Source organism: Strix aluco, chromosome 5, assembly GCF_031877795.1.
Source record: "Strix aluco isolate bStrAlu1 chromosome 5, bStrAlu1.hap1, whole genome shotgun sequence".
NCBI lineage: Eukaryota > Metazoa > Chordata > Aves > Strigiformes > Strigidae > Strix > Strix aluco.
Window position 1 is genome coordinate 72,995,891 of NC_133935.1, and position 25,156 is coordinate 73,021,046.

The window sequence follows — 25,156 nt, forward strand, 5'->3', positions numbered from 1 at the left end:
CTGTATGAAACATTACCCTTCTCTTTTTCCAGAGGATGATTCGAATGAAGAATCCAGCTTTGACAGAGAATCATGTAACCAGCACAGTAGCCCTGTAGTGAGCCTACAAGCTTCCAAACACAGAATTTTAACTGGCCACTGTTGGCATCCCCCAAACAGGAATGTCAATACAACAACCTCTGAGATGTCTTATCAATGTCTGGTTAAGGATTTCTTGAAATAATGTTTCTTGCAGACATTTCGGCCTGCAGCGATGCTGGTTGAGCGCTCCACCGACTTTGGTCAGACCTGGAAAGCATTTAGATATTTTGCACAGGACTGTGCAGCTTCTTTTCCCAACATCTCTTCTGGTCCAGCAAAAAGTGTGGGAGACATCATTTGTGATTCAAGATATTCGGACATCGAGCCCAGCACTGAAGGCGAGGTATTGCCAAGTGTCTGTCTGTGTATGAGTTCAGATCATATGTGGATATTTTTCTGGAGCTGAAGGTCTCTTGTCTGTAACCATCAGATACAGACAAGATCACTTACACAGGTTCTGACACATGAAGTGCTATTGACTTTGCTGAAGTAAGAGGGAAAGACACTGTATTTTACCCTCAGTTTCACACCCAAATGAATTCATAAAACAAAACAAAATCTTCTAGTGCTCTTTCCTGGTTTCCAAATTCACATGGAAGTCCCCCTCATAAGAGATCTTGGCTCAGCATCAGCCTCTACCTCTAGAGGCAGGACCTGTCCTTTGATCCCTCTGGTGGGTGCTCCCATCTCTACATCACTCTAGGGCATTGATTTTCCTTCCTCTGACACATCGATCCACCAAACGGTCTTTTTTCTTCGCTCAGCCAAGGCCAACTTGAAAGGGTGAGAGCACTTGCTGAATCAGGGCCACAGCCTTGATCTTTTCTTCTTTGGGATCAGTAAAGTGGCATTAGTGGCTAATGGGTCTCAGGTGACAATCTTTATATCCAAAAAGAATAGCTTCAGTGATCTATAGAGCTGTATTAATTTGTTTTGCAGGTTGTTTTAAAAGCTTTGGATCCCAGCTTTGAAATACAAAATCCATATGTGCCGTATATCCAAGGTAAGGACAGTACAGGTTTTCTCCAGAGATACTTTGCTGGTGTTGCTTGTTTTGTACACTGAAAGGGTCAACAACTCAGCTGGTGTAGGTCAATGATGTTGAAAATTAGGTACCTAAAGATCTTAGAGAGACATCTGTATTAATAAATAAAATGGGCCGGGCTTGTTCCCTAGCCCTGAGGGCAAACGCCACAGCTCTGCAGAGCTCATCCATGCATTAAACTGTCTTTCCTTCTGGGGTCCAGTGGCCCAATCCACCCTGCTTTTTGGAAGCAGTCCGAGAGGTGTACATGAACCCATGAAGGCAGTGGGTGGGAAAATACAGGTTGGCCCCAGCCAGAGCCATACCAAGGAGGGTGCTAACACTTACACAGCTGTGCGCCAGGAGCGAGTCCGTGCCCTGGCACTGTACGGGTTACTGGTCTCAACCAATATCAGATCATTTTCACTATTTCTGTAGTATGAGGGAATTCTTGGATGACTGATCCAAGCTGAAGATTTCTTACTGTTCATTTTGGAGTGAACTTGGACTCTTGATTTCTCTTCTTTGCTTCCAGAGCTCATTACATTGACAAACCTAAGGATCAATTTTACTAAACTCCACACCCTTGGGGATGCTCTGCTTGGACGAAGGCACATTGACCCCCTCGAGAAGTACTATTACGCTGTCTATGAGATGGTTGTGCGGGGCAGTTGCTTTTGCAATGGCCACGCCAGCCAGTGTGATCCCGTGCAGAATCTGCGGGGAGATGTTTTCCATCAGTCTGGGATGGTGCGTCATTAACACTGACTCCAACAAGGGCAGTGCCTACCTGGTATATTGGGGAGAAGGAAGAGATGGAGGGAGGGAGAGGAAGGAAGATCTAGGATGATCTTTGGATTGACCATTTTCAACTCCAAGTTGTAAAATGTTTCAATACAGCTTCTTCCTTTAAAACCCTGGGCTGGATTGCTCAGAAGCTGTCTCTTTATTGGCACTACTGTGGTGTTTCAAAAGCGACCGGGACAAGACATGTTGATAACAGCAGCAAAATACCAGAGCTGTAATGGTGCAAATGTAATGCAGTAAGTAGCCTGTGGTGTGTGCAGACTTGAATGGCCACTCGTTGGGTGCATTCCACACTCCAGCTGGGCTCGGGGGCTCTGCAGCAGGAGAGGAGGCAGTGGCACAAAGAATAGCTGATAATGCAAAGCTAACCCATGAAAAATGGATTATTAAAAAATTCAGGAACATGATTGTGAATTCTTTCCCTCTGGAAACAAGAGGTTTTTACTCCTGGAAAATATGTATCTCTATATAGACACGTGTAGGGAGAGAGAGATAGAATTTAAAAGGTTGACATCTCCTTTGATATCTCTGGAAGTATTTTTTTTCTAAATGTTGTTCAGTGGCTTTCAAACTATTTGGTTAAAGTTTGCAGGTATTCTCCAGACCTTTTTCTCAAATAACTGAGAATTATGTCAGCTGAGGGAGCCAAAGAGCTTTGAATTTTCCTGATCTTGCTGGCATACCTCGAGCAGATCTCTCCTCTCCTCTCCTCTCCTCTCCTCTCCTCTCCTCTCCTCTCCTCTCCTCTCCTCTCCTCTCCTCTCCTCTCCTCTCCTCTCCTCTCCTCTCCTCTCCTCTCCTCTCCTCTCCTCTCCTCTCCTCTCCTCTCCTCTCCTCTCCTCTCCTCTCCTCTCCTCTCCTCTCCTCTCCTCTCCTCTCCTCTCCTCTCCTCTCCTCTCCTCTCCTCTCCTCTCCTCTCCTCTCCTCTCCTCTCCTCTCCTCTCCTCTCCCTCTCCCTCTCCCTCTCCCTCTCCCTCTCCCTCTCCCTCTCCCTCTCCCTCTCCCTCTCCCTCTCCCTCTCCCTCTCCCTCTCCTCACCACATTGCAGGTCCATGGGAGATGTATCTGCCACCATAACACTGAAGGTTTGTCTTGTGAAAGATGTAAAGATTTCTACAATGATGCTCCCTGGAGGCCAGCTGAAGGGACACAAGATAATGCTTGCAAACGTAAGTCAAACATATTATTTTCCTTTTTAATAGCTGGGGGGTGGGTGTAACACAATCCCAGCCCAATGCATAATGGGATGGCCGAGATTCTGAGTGGGAGACTTTTCCATGCCTCATCTGGAAAAATAGATGGATTCCTGTATCCATTGGTGCTGTGTTGCCCTACAAGGAGAGCTGTTTCATGTTCTTATTTTTCATAAAGAGAAAAAAAACAATAAAGAGAGGAAAAAGCAACTAATGCAAAAAAGATCATTCATTGGTTTGCACAGGGTATTGTGAATGAAAGAAGAATTTAGACATGGCTAAATTATTTCCACAATAATGACTAATGTAGGATATATAAGCATATATACTAGGATCTGTAACAAATATTCAGTTGGACCTTTCTTCAGTGGAGCAGTGTTTCCCACTGCATATCAGGCACACTCACCTGCATGGGTACTTTTCCAAGTGTAGGGCCCAGTTCTGTCTTAAGTCTCCAATGTTTCCCCCCAGATGTAAAGCACAAGGCCTGGAACGCAATAATCTTGCTGTACAAGTAACCCTGTGTAGACAGGTAGACAGCAATGGCAGCAAGATCACAGTAATAAGAGTTGTGGTGCAAAATACCCCACTGTTTCTTTCGGTTTCAGGATGTAATTGCAACGGCCACTCTGGCAGATGCCACTTTGACATGGTCGTGTACCAGGCCAGTGGCGGGGTCAGTGGTGGTGTTTGTGAGGACTGTCAGGACAACACCGCGGGGCAACACTGTGACCAGTGCAAACGTTTCTTTTACCAGGATCCGCTCAAAGTCATCTCAGACCCTCAGGCATGCATCCGTAAGCTTTCCTTTTTCAGCTTCTGTAAGAATGACTCAAAACAGGATGGTTCTGGTTCTCTTTGCTCTTAACCTTATGGCATCCCCATGCTTAAATGTTCATTTGGTTGTAAAAGTATTACCAGACCAGTAACATCCAAACTGCCTTACAAAGTAGCTGCATGACAGCATCCTTGAACCAACATTTTAAAAAGAGCTGCATATTCCAACTCATTGATGAACTGAGTTTAGAAATCCAGCAGGGCTATCATCTTTCTTGAACAACATCAATATAAATATGAATAGCAGTAGTGCTGTTGCTTCTGCGATAGTCAAGGGTTAGACAAGAGGTGTGAAATGGTGAGAGTAATAACTTTTGCTAGATACCTGCCATATGCAAGAAAAATAGTCTTTCAGGAATAAAAGTCCTTCTTCTGAAAGATGAGCTAAATTCAATATTAGCATAGGATGGGAAAAATACTCTAGGTATAATTTAATTGTAGTAGTTGATTGGCATGAAAAGTCCTTGAGGAGCCAATGGGTGATTATCCAGGGGAGTGGTGTGGTCGATGTCAGCTCTGCTGTGAGAAAAGGGTTAGGAAAAAATGGGATGTATCATGAAGGCAGTGTCCCTTGCTGAATCCATTGCTTCCAGTAAATAATTCAGCCATGGCCAACTCAGACCAGCTCTGGAGAGGAGTCTCATGTGTGGTACCCCTGCAGCTCTACAGCTTTCATGAGAGCATCCCCAAAAGTGTGGGGCCAGCTTATCCCCAGATACTCGGGATTGGGTAGGGAGTGGATGAGTGATGCCTATTTCTACCTAAAATAAAAGGTATATTTCTACCAAAGTGAAGACTGTAACTCTCCTCCAGAGAAAAGACAGATCTTGGAGACAGTCTCATAATATTTCTTAACAGCGGCTGTGCATTAACTGCAAAGCATTCAACAGAGTGAGCATGGATGAATGTCTCTAATCTTTACAAGAACCCTGAATTTGTGCCTACCAGCAGTTCTATAATTGCGTTTTCATGCTTATGCCTAAATGTGCTTTTTTATGTGTCTCCCTGACCATGCCTGTAGCCTGTGACTGTGACCCAGAAGGTACATTGCACAACGGCGTGTGCGAGAGCCACACAGATCCTGCTCTGGGAACGGTCGCAGGCCGGTGCCCTTGCAAGGAGAACGTGGAGGGTGTCCACTGTGACAAGTGCAGGGCAAACTACTATGGGCTGAGCGGCAGTCACCCTCTGGGCTGCCAACGTACGTAAACCACCTCTTTTATTCTTCTTTTCAAAGCATTGTTAAGAGATGGAGGTAGTTTAACGCACAGATGCACACTCTAATGCACTACCCACTTCATAAAATAACCAGTTGCCTACCATAATTTAATGTCAATGTAATTTAATGTTCCTGGTGCAGCATCTGAGACTGAAAAGATGCAAAATCAGTTGCAGAATACATAGTATACTGTAATAGATCAGGCTGTTGTTAATAGAAGGATTGTTAATATGCAATTTACTTTAAAAGGGAGATTAAAACACATGAAGATTATTTTAGCATCAAAATCAACATAGAGGGGTGAATGAAAAACCACAGACGGGCTGTCAGGATAGTTAGACTCTGCACTGCACAGTGCAGTGTTGAGATGGCAGGAGCTGCTGCCTTGCCATGAGAGCTTCCAGCCAGCCGTTCCTCTGAGAGAGGATGGCTGAAAAACACATCCCACCCCTACCCAGGCGCACTGTGGGGTTGGGAGCACGTTGTGCCCACAGCATGGTACTCGTCAACATGCATGGACTGTGCAGTGTGGATCAGCAGACAGCAAGCCACCACATCGGACTTCTGCCAGTGCCCCTGCTCCCCCAGAGAGGGTACCCACTGAGGAAACGAGCCGTTCCCCGAGGGCACTCTGAGGGCTGCAGGGCTCCAGGGCATGTCCATCTGCAGAGCATCCGTCCGTTCGGAAGGCGAAGAGTGCCTATCATGCTGATGCCACATCTAAAGAAAACGCCAGTCCTGCTGCCATTAGTGGGGCCTGCAGTGGTAACTGCGCATTTCTCTCCCTCCAGCCTGCGACTGTGATCCCTCCGGCAGTTTGCCCTTCTCCATCTGTGATCCTGCCACAGGACAGTGCCTCTGCCAGCAGTTCGCCACAGGGCAACGCTGTGAAAAATGCGTTGTATGTACTCAGTTTTTGTTATTACTTCTGTATGTGGTTTTAGAAGTCTTCTCTCTCGTCTCCCACCTTTTCATTGCCAGACAAGTAAACAATTAGTCAAAATTCAAAATAATTTTACAGCTGTATGCTCCCATTTTGCATCACACATCTGGTTCTTTTTTACTGCTTGCAAACATTTGTGCAATTAAATTGCACTAGGAGGAGCACTCCCAGGAAGGAAAGGAAATGCAGAATCATGTCCTCAAGCTATCTTTGCTGTTTACATAGCAACTTGCTTGCAAAAATTGGTAAATATCCAGCTGTTCTTGTGGTGGCTGAGCACCCATGCAATCTGATAAGAGAAACAACATCCCATGGCCAAGCACAGGCAGCAGCACTGGTAGTGCTCCAGAGCATCATTCATCCAGGGGAATAAGTTCTGTTGTGCTTTACATACTTAAACACTTGCTGTAAAAAATCTTTCACTTTCTTTTTATCCCAGGTAGGATACTGGGGTCTTGGCAACAGCTTATATGGCTGTTCTCCATGTGACTGTGATATTGGTGGATCCCAGAATAATGTGTAAGTTAATGTTCTTCAAGTTCTTTCTTGGTTCTAATTTTTATGAACTCTTAGGCTTGATTTTCTGATTTGGTTAATAGAATCTCAGTATAAATGGGAAAATAGTCTGTAGATGTAATTTCATCATACAGAAACAGTGTAAAGTCAGATTGGGATCTTGTAAATTTATTTGTGGTAAGGGGATTTACCTTTTTCCTTTGAAGCCAGCTTTGAATCAGCTTGAGCCAAGACTTGTTTCATATGAAATATAAACTGTATGGCTTGAGAGAACCAGAGGACCTAATATTAATAGAAATTAGAAGTAAGAGGTGACATTTTTAATTTAGCTTCTTACATCTAATTAAAAGCTAGAAAGATCTTGATTTTTTCTGACTTACTAGCTAGTATTCAAAATATATAATTTTAGAAGCAAGTTTGGTTTCAGTTGAGGTCCCCCAGAAGTCTGTTGGGTGGGGGTTTTCACTACTGCTGTTAGTCCTCAGATATAGGAACACATAGTCCGATGATGCAGAGCAGGTAAAAAGCAAGTAATCATCTGATGTGTTAAATAAGAATGTAAGTATATGAAAACTACCACATTGCATCAAATCAGAGGTCCTTCTGATCTCATTGTCCTGCCTCCAAAATTGCAGGTGATAGATGCTTAAGTATAGTGATAGATACAGTAATAGAGAAACAGATATAAGAAATGGATACAGGAATAGATAGTAATGGATGCTCAGGAAACAAAAGTGCTTCAGCTATGGAATGGACAGAAAAAGACAAAACATGTCATGTCTCCTAAGTGATGAAAAAGTAGCATCGTATAAATCCAGCATCAGAAACAGAGGGGGTGGGTGGTAGGAAGAAGTTTAATAGGAGAAGCAATCCAACAATGGAATAAATGAAACAAAACTGAAACAAGCATAGAGCTGAGTTTCTCTCCTGCTGTGAGGACCCAGCCATGCTGCACTCTGATGTCCACCTTTACCAACTCTCACCTTAGGTGTTCACCAAAGGATGGTCAGTGCAAGTGTCTTCCCAACATCGTGAGCCGCCAGTGTAATGAGCCAGCCCCAGGCTACTTCTTTTTACCTCTGGATTATTATATTTATGAAGCTGAGCATGCAAAGCCCCTTTCTGGCTCTGCACCCTTGGTACGTAGTTGGCTTTTTAGGTGTTGTACTGAGAGGGGATCCATGCAGTGGTGGCACGGGAGCCAAGGCTGAGGGGAGGAGCCCTTGCTCAGGGAGCAGTGATCTAGCATGAATTAGAGAAAATAATTTAATTATTTAACTTAGAGGAAATTGTTTGAGTTGCCAACAGCTATCACAAACCGTGGTATTTCTGGGAATCTCCAACAGGGGAAGAATCAAATTCCTCTCTGCTCCATTGGACTCATTCCTGCTGCCTTACATAATGGCACTGATTGTAGCCCAATTTCCTCAAGAATTTGGCATCCATCTGCAATGTTTTTAGAAAAATTAATTTGTATTTATTTTTTTTCCCCTCAACACGTGGGTAATTGTTCCCCAAGCAGAGTACAAGTCTGGAATGCATCCCTTCCGCTGCCTATGTTTTTACTAATATTTCTTCTCCAGTGTATTGTCCAGGAGCTTATAGAGAAGGAATAATAATGTTTATTTGCAGGTCACATCCCCAAATATTTAGCTATGATTGCAACCAGTAATCATCCTACAGTCCAATAATTAAATGGAAAACAGATGTCTGGGACATAGCTTATGAGAGGAAGTGCAAGTTAATTTTAAGAGAGTGAGGGAAAAAGGTTTCCAGCAGCTGCTAGGCCATAGTTTAGAGTTTCACCTAGCAGAGAATAGAGCTTGTTTTAAGAATGTGGATTTTCATTCAGCTTCTTACCTACCCCTCAGAACTGTTAAGACAGTGCTGCTCCTCTCTCATTACTTCATAGGTTAAACCAAGCACTCTTCCAAGATGTGACATCTACTTCCAGAAGCAAGGCTATGAGTTCATGATTGAAAATGGAAAGATTGTATTAAACAGGAGCAAGAAACGAAGTGTAAGAAAATCTGGACTGGAACAGGTAGATTGGTACTTGAATAGTTCCTTAAGATTACACCATATACTAAAATTTTATTTTGCAACAGAGGGCAAGGAAATGTCTGAGCACATGGGATTCACAATCCTAGGTATTACAATCCTGACACAAGTTAAATCAATTTTTCTGCTAGGCAGTTGGGCTGGACATTTTATAGTTCACACTGACAGGTTTGCTCTGCTATGTCCAGTGCCATTGTAGAATCAGGTTCAATTAATTTTTTAGAAGAGCCTCCATGAAAGGTAAAATCTTTTTTTGTTGTTGTTTTGCTTGAAAGACATTTCCAACATTTTCCATTTTCCAACAAGTTTACCAAGACATTAACATGATACCTACTGCATATAAATGCTGTCAGCTTTGTCATTGTAAGTATTGATATTTATTTATTCAGTTTATAATGAAGAGTCCAGCCATGTATGAAATCAAACTTAATCTCTTTAAGGTTTGCAATGTGAATGCTTGGAGATGCTAAATATACAGAGATGGATGGATTATTCTAGTCCCTCTCATTGCTGTTGTTGCAAAGCTATAGGAAGCTTTTCTTTGTACGTGACCCTAAACATCCTACATTTGGGAGAGTTTTTAGATTGTCGATCTCAAGCTTGTCAGAAAATGAGGCTGACTGATGGCCGAAATAAGTAAACAACATGGCAAAAATATTTCTTTTCTTTTTTCTGAGTCTGTTTTTTTGTAATTTGACTCTGTGTGTTGTTGAAAATGTCAGTATATCTTTGCAGGGTGCAATGCAGTTTGGACAGGACTCAGCTGTGGCGGTGGTTTTCAGGCAGCCCAGCGCTGGTCGGTCTGTCACATGGACAGGACCCGGCTTTGCCCGTGTTCCCAGCGGAGCTGGGCTGAGATTTGCCATCAACAACGTTCCCTTTGCTATGGACTTTGATATCACAATTCGTTATGAGCCTGAGGTACTTTTAATGTCTTGTGTGTCTTGCGATGTTGTGATAGATGCAGGGTCTATCTTGTCAATAATAGGATGCAGCAACTTGTCCCACTCTTTACATTTAAAATTAAAATTTTTTGCCTTTTCATCCTTATCAACCAGGTAACATGCTCTCCGCTGATCCCCCTAACCCTTTCCACTCAAATCTGAAAAATCTGAAAAATCTGAAAAAGTGTTTTCTAAACATCAATGAAGGTTTCGTCTTCTGGAGTTCCTCTTTTGGTACCTTTGCTTGCACTGGACTTTTGTTCCCAAATCAGATACAGGCAAAATCCAGCTCCTTTTAGAGGGGCATTTCTGGGCAGGAAAATGTGCACAGACAAGAGTGATCTGAGGAGATATTTATCCAGGGCTTTTTCAGACATCCAGCTTTCCAGTTGCTCCAGCTGGGCTCTGAGATGTGTGAAAATTGTAGGAAAATAGCCAAAATCTTATTTTTTGCCGGAACAAAATTTCTCAATGATGAAGACATGGCTAGGGAAATCTGTTAACCCAAATTTAGTGAAACCCAAGTCCGCACCCATGTTTTCAGAAACACAGTTTTTTCAGTACTGGTATTTGTACATGCCTTGCTCTTTCGCTTTGCAGCTCCCTGGGACAATCTCACCACTTGAGATCCTCCTTCTGTCTGTTGCATTCTGTTCTCTTACTTTCATTCTCAGGCAAACAAACCTCCCAGTGTCTTAAAACATGAGAACAATTTTGCAGTGGGCTGGTTTGATGTAGCTTTTTCCTTCTAAGGATTAAACAGTTGAATTTTAAAGACTTTTGTTACAAAGTCTTTTATGTTTGTTATTCCTTATTAAATGTGAGAGGAGGCAGATAATGAAGGATATCTCTAGGACAACACTGTGCTAAGAAAGGAAACAACTCCAATTACTTTAACAGACCTGTTTCCATTTGCACCAGATGAGGTCCTATTTCCATCTCTGCTCTTCAATTAGTCATTGCAAATACAATGCATTTTTCACAAATAACATTTTTTTTAGTCCTGTAAAGAACAAAGAGAAAATTTGTTTTGTCACTGCAGTGTGCAATCATTCAGATGGCTTTTGTTAAGCCTGGCAAAGAGGAAGTGGGTTTTTCAGATATAAAAAATGACCATAATTTTTGTCCTTTGTTTATAGTCCTTGGAAGACTGGCTAGCAAGTGTTGCTGTCCAGCCCGCTGGTGTTTTGTCAAGTCAACACTGCAAAAACAAGGGCTTTTCACAGGAGCCACATGTGTTGCCTCTCCCAGCAACAAAGAGGTCTGACTATTCCTGTCCTTTCACCTATAGATTTTCTGTACAAATCTTCTACTAAAGCACTGCAGAGCATAAATGTGTGGGAAAGTGGGAATATTAGAAACACATGTGTGGCCTTTCCTATTGCTGTCACACCACAATACCATGTAGGCTTTAAGGAAGAGTCTGATGCCCCAGTCCTCAGGCTGGCAAAGGTTTATCCAAGCCAGGAAAGCAGCCTGAGATCCGGCTGGGTTTAGCTGTTGCTTTGGCGAAGATCCAACTGCAGATATTTCAGTATAGAATGGAAATATGGACTTAAAGTCACTGTCCTAGCCTATTTTTAAAACCAGCTTTTCACCCTGGACCTATGTAAAGAATAGAGAGTAGCCAAGAGGATGTGACTGAAGTCTTTATCAAACAGGAACAGGAAAGGACAAAAATGAAGAGTAAGCTGCAAATTCCTTTGCTTGAAGTAGTAAAACCTGCCATTTTCAGTTTAGTCTCACCAGGTTTAGATTGCACTTGGTGAATCATCCAGGCAGAAGTCATGCAGCTTTCCCAAAGCCTGCAAGCAGCGGGGCTGGGTGTGCTCCCCACAGCGGCAGGGCCTGCTCAGGGCTGCAGGTGTTAGGATGCAGGCACAGAGGGGAGGGAGAGCTCACAGCATCCCCTGAACTTGCCTTGTCCTGACTCCTGGATATAACTGTGCTTCATTTCTGCTAAACAGGATTGCAATTCTGAAAACTCCAGTCTGCCTGGAGACGGGAACAGAATATTCTGTGGATGTGTATTTTTCTCATCCCTCTCCTTCTGACCCAAAGGCAAAATCGTTCATCTTGATTGACTCTGTGAGTAGTTCTGTCACAAATCCCTTGAGGCTGTATTTATACCAGTGTGATTTTTTTTTTTTTTACATAGACTTACTCAAAATATATTAAAATCATTTATAGTGTGTTTTAATAGAAATCCAGGGAAGTGTGCTTCTGCTTACCTCCATTGGCACTGTGTTTGCATGTTTTTGTATGGAAAGACAGAACTGTATCTGTTTTAATTTTCATGGAGCAATAGCATAATAGCTCCTCAAGTCATCCTTGTTGAGTATGCTAATAGTCAGAGGATGTTTATCTGTTGCTCATTTATTTGAGCACACTGCACATATGCTGACAAGATGCTGTGGTTAGGGATATAAATTCATGCAATTCTTCATCACTTAGGTTTTTTTAAAATCTCTATAATTTGTCTGAATCTAATTAAAAAATCATGGATTAAAGATGACATTGGAAAAGTAAAATTAGTTCTGTACTTTCCTGGGAATCAGGTCCAGACATTTCCCAAGTTTCCACCAAGTCAGGAACTGGGTGTTAGTTTTGGGTCCTTCTCTTGAGAAAAATATTTTTAAGTCCATTCCTCTAATTACTTCTGTAGAACTGGACCTGACAAGGGCTGGCCATACTTGGACATAGAACCTTCAGCTGATTTTTCTCTGTCTCGGTAATACAAGTAAAAATTTTGGCCAGATACTGCTTTCGGAGTCATCAACATGGCACCTCGTAGAAGCAAAAACAGTTCTGAGCGTATATCTGAGGTCTTATTATAATCCAACTCTTTTATACACAGTCTCTTTTATTTTAAGAACTCGGGGAATGTCTAGACCATCAGAATAAATGTGAATTTAGATGACTGAGCAGCACAATGAAAGATTTGGAAACACGGTGCTCCAGGCCTCTGTCCTTGCAATGCAGAGCGCAGTAAGAGAATGTGGGAAATTCTGGTTTTCAGTATGTCTAAGCAAAAATATTTTCCTTTCCCTCTTAATGCCAAAGCTTGGACTTATTCCCAGAATCGGCTCCATGGAGAACTTTTGCAGTGAAAAGGATTTAGATGAGTACCAGAAGTATCACTGTATTGAAATTGCATCAGAAGTTGGACCTCATGTCCTGCCCGAAGCGTGCGCACGGCTCATAGTGAGCATGTCAGCCCGTATTCACAACGGTGCCGTCGGTAAGGAGCAACTTGCACAGGCAGCTCTTTTGGACAGTTACTGGTTTTCCCTTGAGTTTGTAAGATATATTGACTGGAGAACTCTCAGCCCATGGTGGTGTAGGTAAGTGAAGCCAGTCAGCATGTGGTATGTATGGACATGTGGGATACGTCCTGCTGAACGCTGAGTGCGCTGCAAACACCTTTTGGTGACGTGGCTCTCGGAGTCCATCACACCTGATGAGCTTCATGAAGCAGCATGACAAGGACCATGGCAGTGTTTGTCTGTTTTCTGAAGAGCATTTCAGTCAGATGCAGATTCACCAGATGGCCAAAGCAATAACTTTCCTGTTTTTCTGGCTGCTGTAAAATAACAGAGGAGGTTTTAAGCGCTCTTCCTGGATGCTGCAGGCCAGCTGGATGCACTGGTAGGACTCCAGGCATGATGACACGCAAGCTGATGTGCTGGAGGAGATTCACCAAGAAAACCTTGGTGGTGTCCCAGCAAGAGGGCAGTGACAGGTGGGGTTTGAAGGCCCAGGCAGTCTCCTGGATCCACCACAGAAAGGGCAGCTGGGCTCAGTGGCTCAGGAGACTTCCCTACTGTTGGGCCCAGAGAAATGGAGCTTCTCTGCATTTAGAGTAACAGGAGGAGCCTTTCTGGACAACTTTGGTGGCCAGCTCCTTTCAGGGATCCTTGCCTCAAATGAACCTGATAGCATCTGCTTGGTTTGGGCTATTTTCAGAAGGACCAATGCCTCACTCACACATCATCTGATGTGGTCATGGCTATGCAACCACAGATTCCCCCTCATTTAAGGTTGGGCTGTGCTGACTCCCCATTAGTCCAATTCCCATAGTGATGGGATTCTCCCAATGAAACATGGCACTTCGGCTTTCTAGTGCTGTCATATGAGCATTCTGGACAAACATCTTCTGTGAGATAGCAGACCAGCTCCACTCAGCAAGTTAGTCCAAGGTGTCCAGAAAGCAGCAAACAATACGCAGGTGCACGCCATCTAAATACTGCTTGCAAGTTATGTCCAGTGCTTCAGCTAGACATAGATATATATCAAACCCTGCTAGACTTCAGGATATCTCCATTTTGGATTGACATTTTGCTATGCCCTCTTTTGTCCTTTCCCAAATACTTGCTGAAAGCAGTGTCCTGAATGTGGCAGCTTCAACACTGAGACTTGTGCTGGTGCCTGATAAGCCAACACCATTGATGCTACAGCATCAAATAATTCAAGCCATGGCCATCAGTGGATAGTGAACCCCTGATGAGAATAATCAAGCTCTTTGCTACCTATTTTTAAGTGTAAAACCTGAAAGTTTATGACAGCAGTCACACTCTTTTATAACCAAGACTGTTTTGATTTTCTTTCCCCTTGTCAGCGTGTAAGTGCAATCCCCAAGGGTCACTGAATGCCAGCTGCAGTAAACTGGGAGGCCAGTGTCAGTGCAAAGCCAACGTTGTGGGACGCTGCTGTGACACCTGCTCTGCGGGCAGCTATGGCTTCGGCTTCCATGGCTGCTATGGTGAGTACTTGGCAGCCAGCACCACTACCAGTATCTGGCTCTTCATGCATAACCTAAATTTTTAGGGCTTTGAATCCATGATTATATGTGAAGCAATATAAAAAATGGTTCAGAAATAATGAATTTTCCATCCCTGCTGCTTCCACTGCCTTTGAGCAGTGTCAGTGATGAGCGGTGTTGGTGGGAATACGTTCAGGACCCAGCTTTGCTTTCGGTGTTTTCCAGCATGCGAGTGCCACCCGCAAGGCTCACTGAGCACGCTGTGCGACCAGCTGACGGGCCAGTGCTCCTGCCGCCGGGAGGTGGATGGTCAGCGCTGCAGCCGATGTCTGGCTGGGTATTTTGGATTTCCCCACTGCCGTCCTTGCCCGTGTAATGGCTATGCAGAGCTTTGTGACCCGGTGACCGGAGTGTGCCTGAACTGCCACAGCTTTACAACTGGAAGCCATTGTGAAAGGTAAGTTGGTGAACAGCACTGCAAAGCTCACCCAAACATGAAACGTGTGTAGCTGGGGCCCCACCTAGATCCCCATGAATGCATCAGTGACCTTAACTGGAAACACATACCTAAATCCAGGATTAAATTGGGCCTAGCTGCTGAATGGCAGGTACCTGTTGGTTTGGCAAATGCATATAATGCTTGTGGGAGGACTGTGGGCACAGCATGCATGCAGCATTGCAGTGGGCTCCCTGCAAGAAGGTGTTTGAGACATGGGTGCCATGGCACCATGTGCTTGGAGAAATGTGCAAAGCACTGTGTATGAGATGATACACTGACTCCTGCCAGCTTTTAAATTGCCAAGAGGCTAACCTGATGCTGAATACTCATTTTAATACCTGCAATTATCTCTGAGGAGCTTAAATAAACATGCCCTTTTTGCTGGTTCATATTATTTCCATATGACCAGCAAATGACTTTTCTCATGTGTTTCAGCTCTGTTCAAAACAGTGCTCCTCTTTTTTATTCTACACACTGGCAGCAGTATCCCAGTTCAACATGGACATCAGAGTTAAATTCATTAGCTGTTTAGTTTAGTTTGGCTGGATAGTACCTTGTCATTCATTTTTAAGAGGATTTCCCCATGAAACCTACTGAGCTTTTCTTGCAGTGCTTTTGGACAATACAGCCTTTGGCTATTGTGCTTGTAGGTGGCAAATAGATTAAAAATGGGAGACTGAAATACTTGCCCTGTGCCTCTGCAGGAGCTCCAGACCTTGGGGCAAGGATAATCAAATAGCCAAGACTTTTAGCCTGGCTTGTATACATATAGAGAATTGTGTTCTCATTTGCCATAGTAAAGCAGATCAAAGACCGAGGATGCTTCAGAAGCCGCTGCGTTGCCGCAGATGCAGGGCCATGGGGGGCTGGGACATGGAGGTGGTGGTGGCAGGCAGGATGGTGGAGATGGCTGAGCCCTCAGGGAGCCCCCAAAGCCCCCCGCCTCTCTGGGTAACAGCAGAGCCACCACTGCTTTGAAACAGCCATCACCCCAGGTCTGCAGAACACGTCAGACAGAGCATGGCTGATTACAATTCATATGCTACATCTAAAATATGCAATATTCTCTGAGTGCTCTGAACGAATCATTGCTTTTTTGCCCACGCCAGGACTTTCTACTGCCATGCCAACCACTCTTTGTGTATGTGTATGGAAATAGATTAATATATGTGGTGATAGGTGAATATACAGAAATTTTACATGGCAGCTTTTAGCTGTCTGTGCGGACCATGTGTGATATGTCGTATGTTTACATTGTCATTTAGATTAAAATTGTTCCAGAGTAGGTGAAAGTCTTCAGCAATATTCCCTGGAAAGAAACCATATGGGTTTTTTCCTTTTTGCTCCAGATTTTGGGCATGCAGCTCTGATTTTCTATTTTAGACCAGCTTTGAACCTTGGTATATCTGTACCAGTTAATGGGGATAGCATTACAATGACCTGGAATGTTAAATTAATTATGCGTACATATAAATTGATTCACCTGCAGGGACCAAAAGGAATATTTGACAATTTCTGCTGCTTTGTGTTGACTGCTTTGACAGGTGCATGGATGGCTATTATGGAAACCCTCTGAAGGGAGAACCCTGCCACCCATGCATGTGCCCAGGGGCACCTACAAGCAATAGGTATTTTGCGCGTTCCTGTTACCAGGACTCCCAGTCTGCACAACTAGTCTGCAATTGTCTCGAGGGATATTCAGGTACAAAGCAAAATAAGGACTGGTTTTGATTCATTAAAATTAATGTAAGAGAGAAAAATGACCATCCTCTGTCCATCCTCTGTTCAGAAATACAAGCGAGGTAATGATAATAGGTAAGAAAAGTTAACACTCAAATTTACTGAAATGAGGTGGGGAAGTCCTGACTGAGAAGTGTGGGAATTGTGCAATTAGTGTTTGAAAAAGGGATTCACCTGCGTGGGTACAGTGAAGCCATTAAATAATCTGATGGCACTCTCTGGAAACCTCCTCCTTCCCAGGGGCACTACACTAACCTGGTGGGGCGAAGCGGGGAGAACTGCAGTTGCTTGTTACCTCTGAAAAACAAGCACTGGAAGCCCAAATTGGAAAGAATAGGACATCAAAAAGAGCTGATAAGATTTCCTAATCAGAGAAAATCTTTCTTCATATAGAGGAATCTTGCTTTGATGTTATGCCCAAAAGGGACTGTTTCACCATTCAAATGTTCACTTTAGAAATGAGGTTTCCATTCTCAGCTGTCTCAAATGCAGCAAACTGATGCTTTGCTTCCTAAGAGCCCATTGACTTAGCTTGAATCTCTGCAGGGAAAACTGAAGATATTTCCCTCCCCCTGGGTATTGGAAGGGTCTCCACTGATGGAAGCAAACCCTAATGGGAAACACTGCCAAAAACTAAACCAATGCTGTCATCTTTACTTAGGCCAGCTTCCTTTAAAAGTCAAGAGCAATTTTGCTTGAGTAATTGCTATAGGGCCAAAATGATCCTTGTTGGTACTCACCCAGGGGACTTCTGTCCTCACAAACCACTGCAATCCTCAGTTCTGGACTTTCTTTCTCCTGCTCCTGCCCAGCAAAGGCTCTTGAACACCACTGTGGCACCAGGCTCACTTCCTCAGACGTTGTGAAAGGCTCTGGTTCTGAGGACCATGGCGAAGGAGCATCCTTGGTTGAGAATGAGCCAGTGGATGAGGTCTCAGCAACACCAGCCTGCCCAGAAAGGTTTCTGAGATGCAGAGAGGTAGCACTCCAATCAGGGCAGGCTATTGGGATGACATGCAGAAGTAATTGCAATGCCAGCAAGCAAGGACAGGGCATCCCAGAGTTTGTCTGGCCTCCCAAGGATCCTCCATGGGGTTGCAGAAAGGAGGGCAGGTCTGACAGACTCTGAGTTGCTCCAGTAAAGGGCACTCCCCACCTTCCCATGCTGCTATCAGGGTGAAGGCCTCAGGAAAAATCCTGCAAATATGGCCAACCCTGACTACTGACATTGAAAGGTCTTTGATGGAAAAAGATGTTTGGAGGTGTTATGTGAGAGGGTACCTATTTACTTCTACTGAAAGGACTTCCTTGGTAAGAACAACTTGGGATGAGGAGAGTGCGTTTCCATCAGATTTCAGTGGGGGGAGATGTAATTTAAATTGATCATAGAATTAAAGGGCAACAGTCTCAAACAGGTGGATATTTTCCATTGGAAATGTGCATTTGAACAGATGGTCTGAATCTTTTAACAATGTTACTGGAAATTACATGTTTCACTTGAATTCCCATCAGCCAGCAAATATTTTTACCTTCCTCTCTGACAGGCGATCGGTGTGATGAGTGTCCTAGTGGGTTCTACAAAAACCCAGGCAGCCCCGGGCTTGACTGTGTGTCATGTCCCTGCAATAACAACATCGATGTGACAGACCCAGAGTCCTGTAACAGGGTCACCGGGGAATGCACCAAGTGTTTACACAACACCCATGGAGCAAACTGCCAGTTCTGCAAACCAGGGTATTTTGGCTCAGCCCTCAATCAAAACTGTCAAAGTAAGTAAGCAACAGCACTGCAACTGTATATTACTACCAAGAAAAGTTTTAAAGGAATTAGGCTATAGGGAGAGGTTAGCCCTTGGAGGGACAGTAAAACTAAAGCAGATCAATGGAGCAAAATATGAGAATACCAAATATATTTCAATTCAGTGATACAAATAACTGTTAATATGGCATCTATTAAATTGTCATTTAAGTCTCACTAAATCTCATACTGAATATCACTCTGAGGAAATACTAATTTGTGAAATGAAATCAGTACTCTCTGTTAGAAAAATAAATGTGCATTCAGCCCATTTAGGAAGGAATCAAAAGTAGAGGAATCAAAGATAATTGTTTATCCATGTTGCTGGCTGATGCCAACTAAGCAATGCTCAGTTAACCAGATGATCCCTTGCCGAGCTCTCTGCCTTACCAGTAGTTTTCATTAAGTGTCTAGAATGCGACTGTTCAGACAATTTCATAGACTCCATGAGGACACTGTCAATAACTCAGCACTTTTAACAGAAAGACAGGAGTGTAAGAAAAAGCAAGGCATAAGTTTCCTCCCAACATTTCTCAAAGACTATTTTCACAAATGTGCCTGATTGAGGGTCTAATTTCTACAGGTCAGACAATTACAGGTATTTTCAAGAAAGTCTTTTTCTGGGAATCTCTAGAATACAGTTCAAGCCCATTCCTTGTTCATTCTTGGAAGATGTCAGTTAGAAATGGTTGAGCAAAAACTTTTGGCTCCTCACAAGGAAGGCTTCTTATCTTACTTGGCTTACTGGAGTTTCCCACGCTAGATAGTGCCTACTGTAAATCAGCTTCTCCTTACCCAGCATATTTAACAATTCATTCTAATAAGATTCAGATTCACTATGTCTTCATTTTTTGTGCCTGTACTAAAAGTACTGACCGTTCCCAGCAAGTTTGTTCAAAGTGATATATAAGCTATGACTGAAAGATAGGTAAACTGTATGAGATTAAAAAAGTGTTCAAGATTACTAGAAGTAAACTTGTAAGATGGGCTTTATATACAGCTCTGGTTGTCCATCAACTGTCTATATTATCAACTGATGTAGTAATTGTCCTTCTTTTTCCAGGGTGCATGTGCAATCCGGTGGGTGTTGGCCCTGCCATGTGCCCAGGGGGGGACGCAGCCTGTCTGTGTGACCCAGCCACAGGAGCTTGCCCTTGCCTGCCCAACGTGGTGGGCGTTACATGTGACCAGTGTGCCTCTGGCTACTGGGACCTGGCTAGTGGAAAAGGATGTCAGATCTGTGACTGTGATCTAAAAAACTCCCAAAGCAACCAGTGCGACCAGGCAAGAAAATGATTCTGCCTTCTGGGAACTGGGGTGGTGGTGTTTTGGCATGGCATGGTGGGGACCCTCTTATAAACGAGGGTAGTTTTTTGTTGTGCTCCCTGAAAACAAAAAGTCTTTGCAAGTTTGCAGTTGTTGCAATCACACTTTGAGTCATTATATCAAACATGCTGTTCTGATAATGTGGCTCTGCTTGTAAGCAATTTCCCTTTGCTTTTGTGGTTTTTTGTCAAGTGAATCTTAGAAATACTTTGTAAGAAAATGTCACATAGGAAAAAACTGCCCCATAAGTATACATATAGGGAAAAAGGAAGTTCAGACTTGGACCCAAGAATCTTATGAGTATTTTTTTAGGTGTTTGTTTTCATGAAGTAGCAGCTGTGGCCATTACATTAATCATGTCTCATCTATCAGACTGCTAGGGTACTTCTTCTCATCTCTATTTCCTGTGCCCTTTTTAGAGCTAGAATGTAGAAAAATTAAAACAGCATATCAGAATAGAGAGGTGAAACTGTGGTCCCATGGAGTCAACAGCAATTTTGCTATTGACTTCAGAGCACCAGGAGCTTATCCCAGGCTCTTGCTGGTGTGCTTTCACATTTTGCTTTCAATATGCTTTCTGTTTGTTCCAGTTTATTTAGTGAATTTATTATTTTTCCTAGAAAATGTAGCTCTTAACCTCGAAGAACTACTGCTTTTCTGAGCTGTACCAGTTATAAGAGCTGTAATTCCCTGCAGTTTAATAGCTGAATTCCAAAATAAATTTTCTAGAGCAATGTGCATAATATACCCTTGAGATTTTCAGTTACAGTTAATTTATCATGTAGTTAAAAGTTGAAATGTTAAGATGAGTACTTTGCCCAGCAAAAATAAGAAATTAATCTGTTTTGCAAAGGAAAAGAATCCTCTCTGAGATCATAGTCAGAGGATGACTTCTCAAAGAGCATCTGTAGACTGGAACATACAAAATCTTTCATATTAGTAAAGTAAAGCCAACTTTCAAAGTCCATTTTGTTTTCACAGCCTTCAGGAGGAAGATAGGAAAGGCAGGCCAGCACTGTATAAACCATGGTGTTCAAAGACCATGTGCAAGCAGTGCCACTGCAGGCCCCATACAGCTATATGTCATAAGTAACAGGGAGAAGAAGAAACACAATAAATAATGTATATCCAATCATATGACTCTGCAGGAAGTTATTTAATCCTAACTGTCTTTACAGCTTACAGGCCAGTGTCCATGTAAGCTAGGTTACAGCGGAAGATGTTGCGATGAATGTGAGGAAAATTACTTTGGTAGTCCCCAGACACATTGCATTTGTAAGTATTACTAAGTGGGGACAACTGGATGAGAAAATGCCTCAAAAGAAACATTTACCTTTTATATTTGTAGGGGAGATGGGACATACATCTAGAGAAGCAGGCTTTCATACATTTGTGTGTATGAGATAGATAAAACTTTATATTATTTATCTATATTGTTCCTTCTATGGTTATGATCTTACCATGGAAGTTAGAGAGGACTTCCATGACATAGAAGTTATCCAGGCAGTCCACTTTGCTCTAACTCAAACACTGGCTTGCTTTTATTGTCTTGAAATGCATAATTGTACCTTTTGCATGCATTAATCCCACGGAAAAGGCACAACTGGATGTAACTTGCTGTCCTTTTCTTGCAGCATGCGAATGTAACCCAGAGGGAACCAGCCAGCCCAAGTGCGACAAAGCCACCGGCACATGTAACTGCCGCGCTGGTGTCACTGGCCGGTTCTGTGACCAGTGTGGCCACGGCTTTGAGAAAAACTTTCCCTCTTGCCGTCAGTGTCATCTTTGTTTTGATCAGTGGGACACTGAAATTACTGCCCTCACTCAGACTGTTCAGGGTTTAATGAGGTTTGCTGCAAATCTGGAAGATAAAGGAGGACGAATGCCCAGCTGTGACATGCGCTTCAAAGCCTTTGAAGATGCCATTTCTGAAATTGAAAGAATTTTGAGACATCCTGTTCTTTCACTGGAGGCCCTCTCAGGCATCAAGGATTTTCAGGGCTACATCCAGTAAGGGCTCAGCTGCTGCTGAAAAAAATCCTTTGGCTGAGAAAGCAGCCTTCCCCCAGGTTCCACCAGCCATCCATACACATCAAGTCCCACTTCTGATCAGCACACAGATGCTGGACTTCTAAATCACTGTTTTCAACAGATCCGTGAACAAAATAATCCTTATATATATTATCTGTCCCCCACAGGCATATACTTAAATGCTGGAATTTTCCAGTTCATCCTAAGGGCTTTCCAAATAAGCCATTACAAGTAAATGTTTTTGCTCATTTAGAAGTTTGTTTTTGTCCTCTAAAATATTGTGTATCTCAGTTCTAGTTTAAGAACAATCCAGTCTGACTTCTGCATAACTGCCATTTCCCTTTCAGACAAAAAGTTGCACAAATAGACCCCCTTCACAGTATGCTGTATGAGTTTCCTGACCTTAACAAGAACATAGAAGACATTGGGGAAGAAGCTGACCTAGTGTATGAACTTCTGCAACAGAAAATACATCTGCATCAAAGTTTTCATTACTTGAATCTCAAAGGTAAGGTAGCCAGCAATTAATTGAAATTGGTGAACATTTTCTGTGAAATTTCGTAATGTTTTTCTCATCATCGAACCATAGAACATTTTAAAGATCCCTAGATTTTATCTTCCTGTGGTAGTGCAAAAATGTAAATACTAACAACATTTTATACTGACTTTCCAAACTCCATTTTAACTTAAAATGCCATGATTTCTAGCATCCTAAATTTCAGGTTCATGTGCCAAGGCCACATCAGTCAGAAGTCTCATGAATCCCAATGTTTACATCAGGATTTAAAAGCCACCAAGTTTCACAATATAGACTCACAGATCATATAGTAGAGTAGCAAAGGATTTTTTCCCCGCTTCTGACTCTTCTTGCTCTTAGCAATACTTCAAGAATGTTGTACAGCAATGGTTTGTTTAATTAAAGCAGAGTCACAGTGCAATTTCTTAGTGTTCTCATGGGAAAATACATGACTTTATGTGGTAAGGAACTAGCTTTCCATCATCAAAAAATGAGAAGTCAGAACTGAGATCCTTGGCATTTTTAAAGAATTACACGTCTGTGCTCGAGCTAAGTATAGTCTCCGTCAACTGCTAATAGCTGTAATGACAATGTCACAGACTGGTTTCTGGAGAAAGACGGGGATGTATCAGTTGGGGATCTCAAACAGATGCTAGATCATCCACAGTGGCAGGATACTGTCAGCAGTGTACTCTCCAAAGAGATGGCTGACAAGATAGGAACCCCTATAAGGTAAGGTGCACACCACAGAAAGCACAAGCTACAGGCAATGCACTCCCATTTACAGTTCCTCTGTGTTTCATTCAGGACAGGAAAAGATTGGCCTAGACAAGATTAAAAAAAAAGAAGGAAAAGTCAACAGAAGACAAAGCCAAGGGAAAGAAAGAGGGGAAAAGAGGGATTAATGAAGATTTAGGGCTCCCCTGCCCTGTTGTACTTGTCAGTGCCCCTGATGCCGGCTCCTCCACTCAGGTCCCCGCACAAGTGGTCAGCACAGCTCTCCCAGGCTCTGCTTCCCAATTCAACTGAGTCTTGTGCAGACTCTGAGAAAGGCAGAAAGGCAAAGAAACAATAAATCCCCGGGAGGTCAATGGATGCACAGCTGAAGCATCTGTGGTGCTCTCTGGTCACGTTCCAAACCCGCTTCATCTTTTGGCCTCAGGAGATGGATAAACAGCCCTATAAAAAGCATACGGGGGTGTGGGGAGGGGAAGACCTTGAATTTAAGCTGAATTTCTGGTCAGGGCCACAAACATTCATTGGTCCTGCTACCAAGCATCTAACAGCACAGAAATAACATTTCCCTCAAGATAATCAGCTTCTCTAATATCCGTGAGAAAGCCTGGCTCCTTCACCCCATCTTCATTTCGGGACCAGCAGCACGTCCTAGGTATGGCTCTGTCTGCTTTGTCGTCTCTCTTTTTTGCTGGGGTGAAGCAGGATCACAGAATCACAGAATCATCTAGGGTGGAAAAGACCTTGAAGATCATCTAGTCCAACCATTAACCTAACACTAACAGTTCCCAACTACACCATATCCCTAAGGGCTATGTCAATGTGACTCTTAAACACCTCCAGGGATGGGGACTCCACCACCTCCCTGGGCAGCCCATTCCAACGCGTAACAACCCGTTCTGTAAAGAAATGCTTCCTAATATCCAGTCTAAACCTTCCCTGGCGCAACTTGAGGCCATTACCTCTTGTCTTACGCTCATTACTTGGTTAAAGAGACTCATCCCCAGCTCTCTGCAACCTCCTTTCAGGTAGTTGTAGAGGGCGATGAGGTCTCCCCTCAGCCTCCTCTTCTCCAGACTAAACAACCCCAGTTCCCTCAGCCACTCCTCGTACGACATGTGCTCCAGACCCTTCACCAGCTTCGTTGCCCTTCTCTGGACACGCTTGAGTAATTCAATGTCCTTTTTGTAGTGAGGGGCCCAAAACTGAACACAGTAATCAAGGTGTGGCCTCACCAGTGCCAAGTACACCATCTGGGGAACATTTGGCACTTGTGCCCTAGACACACATGGGAAACAGGCTCCTACCTACCTCTCTTTGCAGAAGATCAGGACTTTGAGACTTCCTCACAGGCATACATTCAGCTGGCTGAGCTGGAAACGTCAATCTCTAACAATGAATTAAAATTATCAGAAAAAACAAGACACAAGTGTCCTTAAAAGAAAGTTTGCTGTTTATGAGATCTCATTAAATTAAGGCTTTCCAGCCTTGGCCCCTGGCTTTGCAGCCACTGTGGTATGGTAATGCAGTGAGTACAGCTTCCTAGGCTGTAAATCAAGCCTGTGCTAAGACACTGTGTTTAACGTAAAGGAACTTGGAAGCTCTACAGCTCCATCACAAACCAAGTATGAAAAATACATTTGGGCCACTTAATGGAGTGCTGAACCACTGTAAAATATTCCTGCAATGGAATTGTTGCACTGAAAACAGTCTCTGGCTCAGATACGGAGTTACAGCAGCCTCTTGCCAGGTATTTTGTACTAGGAGCTAACTTTAAATTGTACATTGTTTCCAAGAGTTACAAGATAAAATAAATAGCCCTGGCTCCACACGATAACTAAACATTGTTCAGCTTCAATCAAAGCAAGGCCGAGGGCTTTAGAGCCTGATTCAAAGTACGCAGGACTTGATGAGTGCCTTGTCATTGACTTCAACTAGTAACTGAGTTGGTTACCAGCACAAAGAGGGATGTTAATCAATGACCTCTAATGCTTTTTCACTGCTGACACATCAGTTTTGGCTCATTGCACATACTTCTGCCTGGGGATCTGGGGACAACTTTGGGTTCTCTGGAGATCTGTGAAGCCTCAATAGCAGCAGCTTTAAATTATGTGTTTTGCAAAA

General features: G+C 43.2%; 1 protein-coding gene across 1 annotated transcript in view; it reads left to right on the plus strand.

Annotated features, from left to right (window-relative positions):
• LAMB4 (laminin subunit beta 4) overlaps nt 1-25,156 on the plus strand; it is a 42,930-nt gene that overhangs the window by 7,847 nt on the left and 9,927 nt on the right. Inside the window, exons 5-26 of the mRNA XM_074827768.1 lie at nt 236-424; nt 1,021-1,084; nt 1,641-1,855; nt 2,961-3,081; nt 3,714-3,902; nt 4,964-5,143; nt 5,953-6,062; nt 6,544-6,623; nt 7,609-7,759; nt 8,533-8,664; nt 9,417-9,602; nt 10,765-10,886; nt 11,593-11,713; nt 12,689-12,866; nt 14,244-14,387; nt 14,613-14,844; nt 16,431-16,588; nt 18,171-18,395; nt 19,487-19,707; nt 20,928-21,024; nt 21,384-21,759; nt 22,128-22,288. Coding sequence (XP_074683869.1) covers nt 236-424; nt 1,021-1,084; nt 1,641-1,855; nt 2,961-3,081; nt 3,714-3,902; nt 4,964-5,143; nt 5,953-6,062; nt 6,544-6,623; nt 7,609-7,759; nt 8,533-8,664; nt 9,417-9,602; nt 10,765-10,886; nt 11,593-11,713; nt 12,689-12,866; nt 14,244-14,387; nt 14,613-14,844; nt 16,431-16,588; nt 18,171-18,395; nt 19,487-19,707; nt 20,928-21,024; nt 21,384-21,759; nt 22,128-22,288 — 3,652 coding nt within the window. The remainder of the gene's footprint in view (nt 1-235; nt 425-1,020; nt 1,085-1,640; nt 1,856-2,960; nt 3,082-3,713; nt 3,903-4,963; nt 5,144-5,952; nt 6,063-6,543; nt 6,624-7,608; nt 7,760-8,532; nt 8,665-9,416; nt 9,603-10,764; nt 10,887-11,592; nt 11,714-12,688; nt 12,867-14,243; nt 14,388-14,612; nt 14,845-16,430; nt 16,589-18,170; nt 18,396-19,486; nt 19,708-20,927; nt 21,025-21,383; nt 21,760-22,127; nt 22,289-25,156) is intronic.